Source organism: Brachyistius frenatus, unplaced genomic scaffold, assembly GCF_029030835.1.
Source record: "Brachyistius frenatus isolate BFR_SWC_R1_liver_20210118 unplaced genomic scaffold, ASM2903083v1 Contig_58, whole genome shotgun sequence".
NCBI lineage: Eukaryota > Metazoa > Chordata > Actinopteri > Embiotocidae > Brachyistius > Brachyistius frenatus.
This window is the reverse complement of record NW_027210657.1, coordinates 2,439,603-2,454,655: the sequence shown is the minus strand read 5'-3', so window position 1 is coordinate 2,454,655 and position 15,053 is coordinate 2,439,603. Positions and strand designations below refer to the sequence as shown.

Below are 15,053 nucleotides of genomic sequence, written 5' to 3'. Positions count from 1 at the left end.
AAACATTTGTTGAGGTCATCTTATTGGCAAAATGTGTTATATTCAAAGAAAATCTGAACCTGACTTTTGACTTGACTCTCTTCATATTAAAAAAAAAATTGTATAATGATGTCAGCTTGCTCCTGGGGCAAAGCGATGGACAGATATAATGTTTTAAAAGATGCTCCAGGTGATTGGAGCTTAATAGTCAAAGTTCTTTGTTTTAAAGATCGACCAGGATGTTTTGATGAAGTGAAAGACAGTATTTCTGGCAATATTCCCAGTGGTAGAAGTTTTGCACTTAAGTACATTTTTCAGGCATCTATCATTTTCACAAATGTTTACATTTCCTGATAGGACCAAAATATTGTTGTTTTTACTTCCCTACAACTTCCCTACAAGGGTGGTTAGTTATCAGCTTAAGTTCCTTCATTGCTTTAACTGCACATCATATTTTCATCTTATAAAATACAACAAATTGTCAGAATCTTTTTGTCTCGTGATTGCTTGCAAAAATCTGTGTTGATTGGATCTCTTGTTATGCTTCAGCAACTATAGCAGTTCGACTAATGAGACATTTTTCAGCTAAACTCCTCACACATGATTTCATTTAAATAACTGCTCAAAGTCAAATGAGGTAGAGGACAATAATGTAATATTTCACAAAAAGGGTGGCATGTATTTGCTCCTTCTTGCAAGAATAAATGTCCGATGTGTTTGATTTTGAACCAAGCCTCTTGAGTAATTTTTCTAATAACAACAATACATCAGTGATAGAGGACAAATTTCTGCAGAACATGTAAACTACTTTTAAAATTGGATACTCATTTTGCTGATAACTACTTTAACTTTATTTAATTTTTAACGTAGGACTTTGAATTGTGTATGTTTACATTTTGCTACCTAAAGACATGAATACTTCTTCTACCACTGAGAATATCTAGAGCCTGCCTGGATGTCCCAGTGGAGATACCACCAGATATAATCAGACTAACAAGCTCTCCTCAGCAGCAGAGTCCACTGTCTTTACATGGATGACCTGAGCAGCTGCATGATTAAGAGCTTGCAGTTGGATGAGCAGAGGACAAGATTTAATCAAACCTGATCTGCAGTAGCAATAATAAGGACCATATCTTAATTCCCAATTAAATGCATGTGCTTGGTTATTATATCTGCACGTGTGTGTTCGTGTGACAAGGTACAATTGTGAGCAGATTTGAATGCATCTAACGAAGCTGGGGGCATTTATCTCAACAAAAAGAGCAGGGGAAGAATACGCCGCCATTCACGCACGTCACACGCTACATGAACACTCTGCACTGTCTGCTGGGGGCTGGCTGGCCCAGGCCAACCTTAGCCCCTGTACTCTCCAACACCACATGTAGGTCGCTGAGTGCTGCAGGGGCTGGGGGAGGCGCTGTCTGTGTGTTTGTGTGTGTTAGTGGGGAGGCTTTAGTTTATTGTGCGCACATGTGTATGTGTATATGCACTTAGGAAGGGAGAGGGCAGAGTGATGATTGTAGTGGATGAGTTTATCATCAAGGACATGGCCCCCAGCACACTTTCTCCATTGCTGTCACATTGCATCGTCACAAACAGGCCACATGAAGCCTGACAGCACGGCAGACCAGACTGAGGGTATATTCTCATAGGTGCCTCGCTGTGCAGCTATCTATTGTTTTCCTTCTCTTAAACTCTCTGAGCCTCAAAATGTATTTCTAGTTCATTAATTAAAATCTAATAGGCGATGGACTTGATTAAAGGGGGCGCTGAAAAGGTCTGTGAGCTCCTCTCTAGCAAGTAAATTAATGAATCCTTAACTGAAACAATATTGGGGCTGAGGATTTTATTTTAATGTAGCAAAAATTAAAGAATCCAAAGGCTTTATACTTCGTCAATAAGATGAGAGCAATGAATCAGTAAGAGACAGTGAATAATCTGTGGCACCCAAAGGACAAGATTAACACATTGACCTCAGGATCAGTCTTTGCAGCTGTGTGAACTTTACACATGGTCTAGTGTCTGCACATTTCAGAGGCATGTTAATGCGTCTCAATCTAAAACAGCTGTTTTTATGTGAAATGTCACTTTTAGCACTGCACCAATTTCCTATACACACAAATTTGAAAAAGCAGGTTTGGAGCGTTCATACTGTGCTCACAGAGAACGTTTACAGCACCACTGCCTGTTGTTTTAACATTTCCTGAATAGTGATATTTCAATGTGGTTGTCTTTTATTCTATTTACTGTGATTGTAAAGTGTACTGAGACCACATTCCATCAGGTTTTGACACCATAGACAAAATTCATTGAAATATGATTTTAGCTGACCCTCATAGGAATAGCATGACAAGTCACAAAATGCACAAATACAGGGAAATACTGCATCCACTCAAGAAATATAACCCATAAATAAAGTATGTATTGTTTCTATACATTTGGTTTTAGTGTGGATTCAATGCTGGTATGCTCATATTGTTACCTTTTCATGGCAACGGCAGCTGTTTCTCCTTTTTTAGTCTATAACTCTCAACAAGAAAGCAAATGATCATATTTCCAAAAATGCTCAACAGTTTTGTTAACTGTTAATTTAAAAGTCATGTTTACAACATACACACTCTGTTCCCATGCCACCAAGTGTTATATTTTTATATTTTCTTTGCAAATAAATCCCTGTTTTACTTTCACTGCTGTCTATCCAGCATACCCCCCCCCCCCCCCCGGCCCTGTGAGGATGCAGCAATCTGGGGTGAAAATTCTCCAATCCAACCTGATTACAGTGGCGATGGCAGCGTTCTCCGCTGTGAGCCAGTTTCAGCACATCCCCCACACACTTCTGCCCTAACCTCCTTCCTCCCTCCCTCATCATCATAGCTGATTGCACTGCTGAAGTCCAAATGAACTGTTAACCCCGTCTTCAACACGGCCATAAATAGAAACCACAGCATCCATGCCGTGGTGAAACAATGCAGAGGGTTTATGCATGTGCTCTGCATCAGCGTGGCCAAAATGACTATTTGTCACTTAATTGAGATCCGCTGTGAACGGAGCGAGAAGCGCGAGCGCTGACTTCTTTAGGCAACGAGCTACATATGCCTTAGCCATTGATACATGTATCAATAATGCATTAATGATGCACGTAAATATTTTAGTTGCTTTTCACAACGTGAACCATTGATGTCGGGCCTCTTCTGTGTGATTTAGTGTGAATGCTGCTCTCCCTCCTCATACAGTACAGTTGATGAGGCCATCTGGTTCAATGTGTCATCCACTACACTGACACTACCGGCTGAATCTGATGAAATGAGGCTTCAGTAAATTCTTCAGTACTGAGCCTGCAGGGACAAACAATCATAATTACATCTTCAGGGAGAGAATTTGCTGATCCACACTTAATATATTTAGATGAGAGTTTAAGATTTGGAGATGGTTCAGTTAGGTCATTAGAACTTTATCAAAGCAGATTCAATGCTTGTCACAGCTTATCTAAATGTGCTTCATAAATAAATTGTTGCACCAGTAGTATAAGAGGGTACTCGTGGGCCTGATGGTCAGGTTATTTTCTCCGATGGGTGCCACTTGATGTTGGAAAAATCACCTCCAAGACATGGAAACCTGTTTTAACACGCTTCATTAAAATTTGATTGGAAACCTATTAAAAACCATGACTAAAGAAATGAAAGTCACAATGGCATCTGTGCAAGTTCATGAGCTTCGCAGTTAGTTACAGCTCACTAAATGTTAAATGAAACTTTTACAAAATAAAAGACTGGGGGGGAGGGGATACAAAAATTACGAGGCAGTTATAAATCTGAAACTGTAATAAATTGTCTTACAGACATTTTAATTTCAGACCTCTATTCTAAAGTAGTATGTCCAACTCTTCTTGTTGGCTCATGATCTACAGCATAACCACTGCTGGCACAACTGCTGCAGGGCACTCGGGCCCATACAGGGTTTCGACATGGGCCCTTTCACACACTGCCCATTTCTTGAAATGACCTTTTCCTTATCAGCATCAAAAATGACACCCAGCCTCTCAACAAGACAGTTTAACATAAAAAAAAAAAAAAAAAAAAATTGTGATATATATACCTTTGTGTATGTTTTATTTATTTTCTATTTTATGTATCTTTATTGAAATTTTCAAAAAACACGTTTTATGAGAAAATGAATATTATTTATACCCATCACTTGTACCTAATCAATTTGGATGCTTTGTTCTCAAAAGTTCCTAATGAGGAAAGCAGGCTGGGAAATGCTAATTCATTTGTGAAAGGACTTTACGCCTTGTAATTTGTGATAAGTCATGTGTGGGATGTTTTGGGATGAGGGGATGGTGCCAAGAAAAATATTTGCAGGAGGGCCAATCACAATTATATTACACAACAGCTTATAATCCTTTAAAACTAGTTTAATGTACATAAAACCCCATTTTCACAAGTAAGGCCATACTTTAAACATCTGTTGTGAAGAATTTGATTTTTCCTTTCATTTTAATTGAGAATTGTTTTGTCTTTTGAGTGAACAATATTTTAGAAAAAAAGGTGAACAATGAAAAAAGTCAAAAACATTCTACTTGATTTGTTTTTACCAGGGACATGTATCTGTTTATCTTTTATGCTTCTGAACATCTTAAGACCACCAACATTAGGAACCACTGCTATTAACTATCTAATAAATCTAAAGCTTGTGATGCACAAATCAAACTTTTCCTCCTGTCTACCAGGCACCTGATCCCATAAGAGTGCTCTCTTTTCCCCAAGTTTTAAATATATCTACACTTCATAATATTTACATTTTTATACATTGTAAAACAATGTCAGGGGCTCTGTGGCACTAAAACTTGAGTCACCAACCTACCTGGATTGAAATAATGAAAAATTAAGGGAAATCACCAAATTTCATAACAACTTACAGTAGACAAAAAACCCTATATTTAATGCAGATTGATGGTCAATACCTGATCCCCTTAATCAAATAAGTACTGATCCAGTATTTTTGATTAATGCATCCAATGCCTCATGTTACTCTGCAGCCTGGGATTAACATGGTTAAATATTGAACTGCATAATCTTACAAAATAGGAAACCTCCAATTAAAAAAATATATGTTTATTGACAGATGTTTTGTTCATATGTCCTTACATAGGATTTGGATGTAGAAAAATAAAGCTGCATTGAAAATTGATTTTAATTTAGAAATTCAGATTCACTGTTTGTTACAACACTGTATTTTGTAATTCATAACAACCTCATGTCAAAGCACGTAAATGTAGCGGCAACACTATCTGAACACGTAATAACTCTTTGGTGATATTTCATAATAATAATGTGATAACCACATATTAAAAAAAAATGACACAAACACCAAAAATGTTACCAGAAATAGTCAGAGTCCCAGCACTGAAAACTGCAAATATAGCATCATTAGGATTCTTAAAAATGGAATAATGAAATGTAATATGATTACACGGCAGAGCAATATGAACATATGTGGGAAAACATTACCATGTTTGAAAAAGTTAGGTGGACGTCCAACAGGAACTGCTAGTTTCCAATGTCATGTTCATTTGCTTGGTATTTTTTTTAAATTCAAATTACAATGACAGACAATACAGTCCTAACATTGGGCTACTGCTTAGCCCTTGCTTATGAGACTATGGCATTGAGAATAAAAAAATACAGTAAATATTGACAACAACTGAGAGTTTTGAGTAGAGATCAGTATCGGTCATGATGTGGTCTCTGATGATAGGAGTTGTATCCATGATGAGAGCCTGGAGGCCCTGATTGATTCCCACTTCCATGCCCCGAGTGCCTGTTTCTGTCTCCGTCTCTATCTCTGTCCCTCTCCCCGTCTCTGTCCCGGTCTCTGTCCCCGTCTCTGTCTCTGTCCCTCGCCCCGTCTCTGTCTCTGTTTCTGTCCCTGTCTCTGTCCCTGTCCTGCCATTGTTGCTGCCCACGATGGTCCCCTCTCCAACCGCGGTCCCCTCCCCAACCTCTGCCACCTCCCCACCCACGGCCTCCGTGTCCATGACGGTCCTGGTACCTTGATAGAAACAATAATTAGTATCAGTATGTTTAACAGCAGGCACTAATGTGTGCGTTACATGTGAAAAGGTAGATATAACTCAAGATGAGCTTATAAGAAATCACTTGTCACCAGAGTGAGCGCTCTAATCCTTATTAAAAGATAGCAGATTCCTCCTTTACACGATGGTAAACAGGTTTGTGGCCAAAGCCAATGACAACCTGGTTACCTGGCTATGAGCATGCAAAAGCAGTTCAGTAACTAAAGACTACTCTTTACATTTGTCCTTTCGTGTTGCTGCTCATGTTAATGTGCGTTTATATATATTGTTTATTTAAGAAGTATATTTGGAGATATATGGTTGTCCCAATTTTTTAGGCCCTATTGTTGTTAACAGAATTGTCTACAATTTTTTTTTATTGGTCAGGCTGTCATCAAAACCGTTTAACCTGTACCCCCTTAATGTGGCACACACACAAAAAAAAAAAAGCCTGTTTAAGAGGTCATGAGGAGTACAGCTCCTTTAGTTCTGGAGCAGCTTTTGTTAAAAGGTAAATGATGGTTTGTAACAACTCCAGTTTTATTTGAGTAGCCCTCGGTATTATGATGACATGATACTGACACTGTGAAAGCACAAACGGTCTACCAACAATACTCCAAGGTTAGTCTGACTTACAGTATTTGGAATAGAAAACAGGTTATTATCCGATCTGTCTCTTATAAAAAAAGATCTCCTTTTCGACCCAAATCTTCCACAACCTATGATACCAGAGGGACTATCTGCAAGCTCTCTTCATGCTGCAATACTTTTTTTTTTTTTTTGGATCAACATCAAACTACATTACATTGTTATTATTATGAAGTCAAATCACTTCTAAAATAATCACTTCGCTCTGCAAACGCTTACCACTACCATCATCACAGAGCATACACGCTCACTATGAAAACACGAGTAAACGTCAAGCTCATTAGCCCTTTACGACCTGGTTACCTGTTGTCCCTGCCTCTCTGGTTTCCTCCAGCACGACCCCTCCAGTCTTCGACGACGGGTGGAGTGTCGGCCGGGCGGTTCAGGTACTGCTGGTATTCATGATCCTCCGACGAAAACCTGTGGGCAAACAGCTCCTCGTATTTCTTCGTGTTTTCCGTGGCCTCGGTCATTCTGTCAGCACACAAAATATGTCACGGAAGCACCGGAAATCACGATAAAGCGCTTGCCAACACAGCTTTTACATGTTTTTATTCCGTTGTATGGGTCTCATTTGTGCTACGCTGCAAACCAAATACCACCCCCTCCCCCCCCGCCAATAAAAAAAAAAAAACGGAAGTCATCTAAATGCAATAGTCGTTAGTCGGGGATACAAACCAAATATAAACCACAACATCGTATTTACACACAGCTTTGAAAACGCACCTTGATGTGACAACAAAGTTGTTAGCTTTAGCTCCACGTTTATATCTGCTGCCGCGAAACGACCGTGCCGAAATTCCAGAAGTAGTACGTCGCTGAAATGCTTCCCCCGGAACAAATATAATGTAATAGGTCCGGGAGCGCGCGCACGTGCCGGTGATTGACGGCTGTTACCTGGCGGTCTGATAAAAAAAAAAAAAAAAAAAATGACCAACTGTCAATCTCAAACCTTTTAAATGCTCGTTACTGATACCAACTGTAGACTTTAAAGAGACGCACTTTGAGCTTAAAGTGCTCGAGAGTGACAAGCTAAATACATCGGAAAACAGTTATTTCGCTTAATTTGAGAGAAAGTGTCAACTGCTTCGATGCCGACCGAGTCGCGTAAAAACATGTAAGTGGAGCCGTTGGCTGTTTTTTTTATTTTTTATTTTTTTTAAATGTATGTTTTGCTCATTTTAATTTCCGGCTGAATTATTTAGTAGTTTCAGACCACAGTTTGGGTTTGAAGTCCGCCTGAAATTGCACACACACACACACACACACCGCGGACACCACAGGTTTAAAAAAAAAAAAAAAAAAGAGTGGGTGGCTGTGGAAGAAGCAGGTGGAAGCCGCTCCGTGTCGCTGCCGCCACTGCCCCTTTCATATGCAACGCAATCCCGCTTGGGGGAGGAAGAAAACTCCGCGCAGAGAGCCAACATTAACTTAATTCATCAGCGCCGATTGCTTGAAGACGGCGAGGAAGGAGCCATTCCGAAGTGGGATTTTTACTGTGCGGTGCGCGAAGAGGGAAAACAAACGAGGAAAGCGAAAAAACTTCCCGAATTAAACGGGGTTCTGCGAGACCGAGCGTGACAACCCGGCGAATCGAGTTTACGAAGAAGCGCTCTCGTATTTCAGTTGTCTCTCGGCAGCAAAGGGGGGGACTTGTTCGAAGCTGACGCACGGGGGGGTATGAACTCTTTGGACCACTAATCATCGGTGGACTTTTGACAGCGCTTTGAAACATTATTTCCCCCCCCTCCCCACCACCTCAACCAGCAGCCAATATAACCCACATTTAAAAGGAGTTGTTCCTCAAGTCCGCGGCAATGGGGTGAGTAATCCAGAGCGCGCTGCCCTTCAGAGCGCCTCTCATGACACCTGCACTGACTGAAATGTTATTTGTGTTTGTGCGGTGAAAACACGGCCAAAAAACAACAACAACAACAACAACCAACCTCCGCAGCTGCCTGGCTCACCTGTCAAGCCTCTGGATGAATTTAATTGTAACTGCCGCTGCTCCCGAGCGCTTGTCTTGTGCGTGAGGAAGAGCCCAATTTTATTGCCACATTATTTGGCAATATGGGGAATTCACGAGGACTCTTGCTGGACTGTGCTGTCTGTGTGAGATATTCAAATTGAATGTGTGAACATGCTTGATGCACATATTTCTTGTTATGAATTATTTATGATCCGAATTTCCGATGGATCCATGTAATTTCTATTTGAATGCTCCAGTTCTTCCTTATCCGCACGTATTGTGGTTTTGAGAGGGTTGTGATATGGAGGTGTCGGAGTCCAACACTGCCCACTAATAAGGAGAGATGGCACTTCTGGGAGAGTGTGTAGTTGTGCGTGTTGTCCACAGGGCTGGAGGTAGTACTCCCACAGTAGTTTGCAGGGTACAGTACATTATTTTGCCACCATAGTCTAGTGTGGTGTGAATGTTGACTCTGGCTCGATGCCATAGTTATGCAATCACAACCTCACTTCACATCTACATATTACAGAGTTTTGTTTCTGGGCTACCAGCTCCTGCTTACACACCTTTTATTTGACTTAGAAATAGCAATAATAAGAGCTCAATGAAATTTAATTTAATTCTGTATCAAACCTGCCTCTGAATAATGGAGCTCTACTTTAGGGACGTTTCCATTTGTGACATTGCGAAAACCTTGATTTATGAAAGGATTTGAGGCAAGGTGTGAATCATGAGCCGTCTTCGTGTTCAGTAATTAAGGAAAAAGTACCAACTCATGCCAGAGTGCTTGTTTTTCCAGCGTAGGCATGTTTTTTTTTGAATGGTGTAAGAAACCAGTTCAACAGTCCTGACTTCTCTCTCTCGTTTGGTGTACTCACCGAGCTGGTTTGAAAGGAGCTATGAAACCGAGCTAGTGGGTCAGCAGCAGCCAGACCGAGTCATGAGGTCACACCTACCGACAGAGACACAGCAACAAGTTTACTTTTTCCAGTTCCCTGGTTTCAGTCAGTGCCAACCAGTAGTATCACCTGACAGCTGAGTCCTGTCATGAGGGTGGAAACAAACGGCTCCTTTTGAAATTTCACCTGGCTCGCCAATCTCTGAACCCACAAACTGGCAGGGTTTCTTTCGGGATTGCAACTAATGATTTGCTTTTGTTACCCATCCGGTGTTTTCTTTCAGTGATCGTTTAAGTGCTCGTTCTGCAAATATGTTTGAATGTTTCATATCGCAAATTAGAGTCCACAGTGACGTCGCTAATGTTTTGTGTGACCTGCAGGCTAGAACATAAGGGTGCTTAATTTATTTAGCACAGAGGTATACAACCAACAATATGCACCTCTAGAATCTGAAACCTACAAATATTTAAAATTTTAGCTTAAGAAAGGATTTTAATTCATCTTGTATCAAAATTGTTGATTTATTTTGTTTGAATTGACAATTGTTGAAAATCGCTACAGACGTACCAGTTGGTTATAAATTGGCTAACTTGTCTGACCAGTTGACCAAAATGAAGACAGCTTTTACTCTCATAGAATATTTAAGTACGTAAATCAGAATTCTTTTTAACATAAAATCTACTTTTATGGAAGTAAAAAAAGTGCCGCCCAAAAGTTTTTGCACAGTGGTGCAGTGGTTAGCATTGTCGCCTCACAGCAAAAAGGTTCCGGGTTCGAATCCGGTCCTGGGCCTTTCTGTGCGGAGTTTGCATGTTCTCCCTGTGCTTGCGTGGGTTCTCTCCGGGTTCTCCGGCTTCCTCCCATCATCCAAAAACACGCACCTCAGTTCAGGTTACCTGGCGCCGCGCTAGTGGCAGCCTGCTGCAGCAGCTCCCCCCTGAGAGCCCCCCCCCCTGCTGTAGCGAAGAAATTTCCCCTCGGGGATTAATAAAGTGAAATTAAAAAAAGTAGCAAATTATTGCTTTAGAAATGATTTCATTTGTTTGAACTTTTCTATCATTGGACTGCTAATAAACTATTCATTAATAATAATTCAATGCAGATAAATCACTAATTAAATTGTTAGTTGTTAAATGTTTTGGGTTAATTAAGTGTCTTTAATTTCAGAAATTAGTTAAAAAAAAAGTCCTTTATGGTGTCCTAAAACCCGAGGTAATGTTATTAAATTGCTCATTGTTGCCTTATTCAAAAATTAATTTCAATTCAGTTAAAATTTGTTACAAAAACAAACAAACAGGAAATCTGCAGATTTTTGAAACTGAAACTTAATAATTGTTTTAAAGAATATAAACTTTTTAAAACGGGCTGAAAACGTTTCTGCAACTATCAGCTAACCAGTTAATTGTTTCACCTCTGATCATTTTAGCTTTGAATTTGTTTAACAATTTACATAAAAGAAAAGTGCAACTGAAGATAGAGTTCACACGCATGCCTAATTGTGCAATATTTTGCATCCGGATTACGCCTGGTACTTATGCAACGTGTAAATGACCAGTCGGTGCAGTTGACAGCGAGTCCGTGAGTGTGTTGGGGGGTTGGAGCTGTAGATCAGTTGTCATGTTGTTTGCACGAAAGCATGTCAAGGCCTCTTTGTTGCTGAAGCTCTGCGTTATAGATTAACTATAAATCACACGCGCACACACGCACACATGAACACCCTTAGTTTCCATCTTTCTTTGTCACTTTATTACCATAGGTATTTGATCATAATCTATAATTACCCTCCTGACCTTCAGACAGTTGTTATTGTTCCTGTCACTTTCAAATGATGTCCAATAAATCACATGTAATCAAGATTGCTGAATTAAAAGCAGGTGAGGAAATGTGGATAGTACCAGTGGAAAAGAAAGTGCCTCTAACTGTATTTTTAAGTACAGTTTTACAGTTTTACAGTTTAAGCATCCTTGGGAGTATTCCAAAATAAAGCTCAGATCTTCCGAAAGCCCCCTTACTGAATGGGCGGTCACACAGACGGCAATGCAATCAGCATATTGCTATTTAAAGTAAGCCACGCTGGGAGCAGCCCTAACACAGGGATAGATAATAATCTCCTGGCTGGCAAGAGAATGACATCTAAAGGCTTAACACTCATTGATTAGGCTCTGTGACATGTGACGTGGCAGTAGGTCTCTTGGCTGCCCGTGGCAGAAGAGGGGGCTGTAAGCCTGATCGGAGTGTGTGTGTTCCCTGTCTGCGTCTGAAGGCTGCAGTGGAGGGTTGTAGAGGTGTAGTAGGGGGACTAGAAGCAGGTCCTACTGTTAAACAATCCTGTATAAATGAAAGGGGACCGACTGATGGCGAATTGTACGTCTCCTCACCAGATGGTTGAAGCCTAGGAGGCCATCTGCTGCCGTGCTGCGCTTCTGTGGAGACGTCCTCACTTCCTTTTCCTCTGAGCCCTCAGATTAAGTTGGGCTCTGCATTCTCCCACCTCAGTGTGGTGGAGGCGGACCTGCGGTTACTGGTTTGAATCTGGCTGGCTGCCTTTGTGGCCTGGGACGCTGTATGATGCAAAAAAAAAAACTGGCACTAATTCTGAAGGTCACCTTTTAATGATGGCAGCTAAAATAGTGATTCAACAGAATTTACCACAGCAATATCAAATATGTCATGCAAAAGTAAAGTATGCATTATGACACGAACATAGTGAAACTAGAATAAAAATCAACTTATTGATTGTTGTTTTCTGATTAATCGCTTTGTCCAGTGATTGCTGGTCAAGGTTAAAGTTTCTGAACACTGCTGCCAAGTTTTCTGAGACCAGTGTAACTATGCTATAAACTTAAATCGTAAACGTTAATTGCCAAAGTGATGTATTTTACTACTGAATGCAACTAACCATTACAAAAAGTCCCAATTGTGTCTACTTAATTAAAAAAAGTTTGTCCTCAGACCTTCATGAAGTTTCCCTTACGGTGTTTCGGAAACTGGGAGAAATATTAATGCGAGAAAGGAACCAGTATCACTTATGCGAGTGTGAGGGATTTTTGTATGTGAAGGTTTTATCTGATACAGCTGTCAGTATAAGTTGTTCTCGCTAATGAAACAAAAATGCCTGAAAAACACATTTTGCAACAGCGATATCAGGTCAGCTGTGCACTTGGTCCTTACTGTATGTCGCATTTTGTTACTTTCAGATGATATTTTACCAATGGCTTTGCAGAGACCAGTAATTCTCCTGACAATAAACAATTAAAAACAACTAAAAAAAACAACAACAAAATAGAAATCTGTTTTTAAAGTGCTGCGGAGTTAAATTATGAAGAAAACATCAGATGGCAAAAAGAAGTAAAATGCGGTGGAACTGGATTCTTGCATTTTTGTTGGCCCGCACCAACGTTTCCTTCTCTCTGCACTACATGATGTAATAAATAAGAAATACCTTAAACACCCCTTTAATGGATGAATAATGCTCACCGTAACAACCTTCCCATTAAATCACTAACAGGATGAGGCACAATGCTCATGTCTGAAAATGTCAGGAGAGAAAGATAAAAGCTTCAGATAAAGCTGTCATTGTTGTTAAACCCATTAATGTCCGCCACACTCAGCAGGAAGGTTGGGAGTCCAGGTTATTGCGTACAGTATCTGAGGGCGAACTTGCCCTCCTTTGACCTCCTGCATCATTAGTAGAGCAGCGTGTTTATTGCAGTGAAAGCCCAGGTGGTGTTGTAGTAATGAACCCACAGAGCTTTCCTCTCCCGCCTGTTTTGCTCACTCGCAGACAAAACGCTGCTGTCACTAATAAGGCAGCCCTGCTCTCCAGCAGGCCTCGCAGGTACAAGTGACAGTGAGCCTCAACTGTCTCTGATATACGTATGAACAGCTTCACGCGCGCATGTGTTTGGTGTTTTGGCCTTATTTCAGACATTGTGTCGACAAACAGGAAATGGGGGGTGAAATGCAGTAAAGGTCCGGCTGGCTGGCGGTCAAACCGGGGACTTGCACCCATGTGGTATGTGCCACTATTGGTCATTTGGTATTTCATGTTCAACAATAAATTCTACTGGGTCATGAGACATTTGTTCCTAATTTTCCATTTTTATATTAGATTATATAGATTCACCTGATCAGTACCTTTTCTGACCCAGATAGGAGTTTCTCATTTTCTCTCTGACAGATATGGGAGATGTTATTCTGCCCCACTGAAAAGCCAATTGTAACTTAGTGCATTGCTGTCAAGGATAAATGCTCTCACTCAGTCTTCCTCCCCCTACTGCACTGTGGATTTTTGACAAGTGAATAATGCACCTTTTGTTACTGAAGTTCTTTGAGCAGACATAAATGCAAATTCTTTGTAGTTTTCAGTCCACGTACTGTAGATCCAAGGAAAGCATTTTAAACATATTCTGCTAGTGATATAATGATCTTAAATGACATGTATCCTGGTGATTGAGCTGCTTTATTGCCTGTCTTGTTGAGAAAACTGGATTGTCAGGAAACTGGTATAACAGCACTTGAAGTGGTTGAGTAATGTAATGTGCCCGCTGCCCTTACATTACACATGCTAGAAAGATGTCTACTGCTTCTGAAGTTGGGTTTTGTTAATACACTGTGTGTTTTGACCAGGCAACTTCCGACATTATGTATTGAAAGTGTTTGTGTGATTTACTAAAAGTTTTAGTTTTGCCTTTGTCTTCATAGAAAGATGAACTTCTTAAATCCCGGCGGCAGAGAGATTAGTGAAGATAATGTATTGTAGCTTAACAGACTCATTCAGGTCATTGTGCCCGTGGGTCTGCACCCAATAGTACCTGAATGCACAGTTGATTAGTTTAGTTTATTTATGCCGAGCCCATTTCACACTCCAAATGCGCTAGAACCCAGATATTGTGTTGATGCTGTCTCTCTGACCCATTTGGTGAGAGACTTGATAGCTTCCTTACAATACTGCAAGTTAAGAAAAAAAAAACATCCACCACGTACACACACCTACGATTTTGACTGCACAGCAGCAAGTCATGAAGTTATCTTACTTTATGTAAAAGTAACAAAGCTCGCACATATCTGCATAAATAAGCACATGTTTGGCTCTCTATAGTCCATTTACAAGCACTGCGTTGTCAGGTTCAACCTTTGCACACATTTAATGCGTAATTATACGTGTTGCCTTGTGTGTCGTGTCATACCACAAAGTTGAAGCCAGTTACATCATTTCTGTAGGAACGTGAGGAATGCAGTGCACATCTGAGGGAACCTGTCCATTTCTGTGAAACAGGCTACATGGCTGTTTTCTCTCTTATTAGACAGAGATGACTGTGATTGATGAGCCAAGTTGGTTTGGGGAATGAGCCCGGAGTGGATTCTTAAACTTGGGAATCTGGACATGGCTGTTTTCTCTTACGGAGGAAAGAAGAAGAAGAAAAAAAAAAAAACTCCAGGTGTAGCAGGGCACAAAGGCAATGTGACTGCAACCCTTTGCATT

At 40.5% G+C, this 15,053-nt stretch overlaps 2 protein-coding genes across 3 annotated transcripts in view; one reads left to right on the top strand and one right to left on the bottom strand.

Annotated features, from left to right (window-relative positions):
* Positions 1 to 5,077: 5,077 nt before the first annotated feature.
* LOC138625072 (RNA guanine-N7 methyltransferase activating subunit-like) lies at positions 5,078 to 7,646 on the bottom strand. Its single transcript, XM_069705754.1, has 3 exons — positions 7,427 to 7,646; positions 7,004 to 7,174; positions 5,078 to 6,030 (listed from the first exon to the last, which is right to left on the bottom strand). Exons 2-3 carry the CDS (start codon positions 7,171 to 7,173, stop codon positions 5,703 to 5,705), a joined length of 498 nt encoding a protein of 165 aa, XP_069561855.1. The 5' UTR covers position 7,174; positions 7,427 to 7,646; the 3' UTR covers positions 5,078 to 5,702.
* Positions 7,647 to 7,740: 94 nt separating this feature from the next.
* Positions 7,741 to 15,053, top strand: part of homer2 (homer scaffold protein 2) — a 31,681-nt gene continuing 24,368 nt past the window's right edge. The window contains exon 1 of one of the 2 annotated variants that reach the window (XM_069705752.1): positions 7,741 to 7,817. In XM_069705752.1, the coding sequence (XP_069561853.1) occupies positions 7,792 to 7,817 (26 nt within the window). In that variant the 5' untranslated portion in view covers positions 7,741 to 7,791. Of the gene's footprint in view, positions 7,818 to 8,024; positions 8,523 to 15,053 lie in introns of those variants that run through there. The other variant, XM_069705753.1, reaches the window with a different exon arrangement.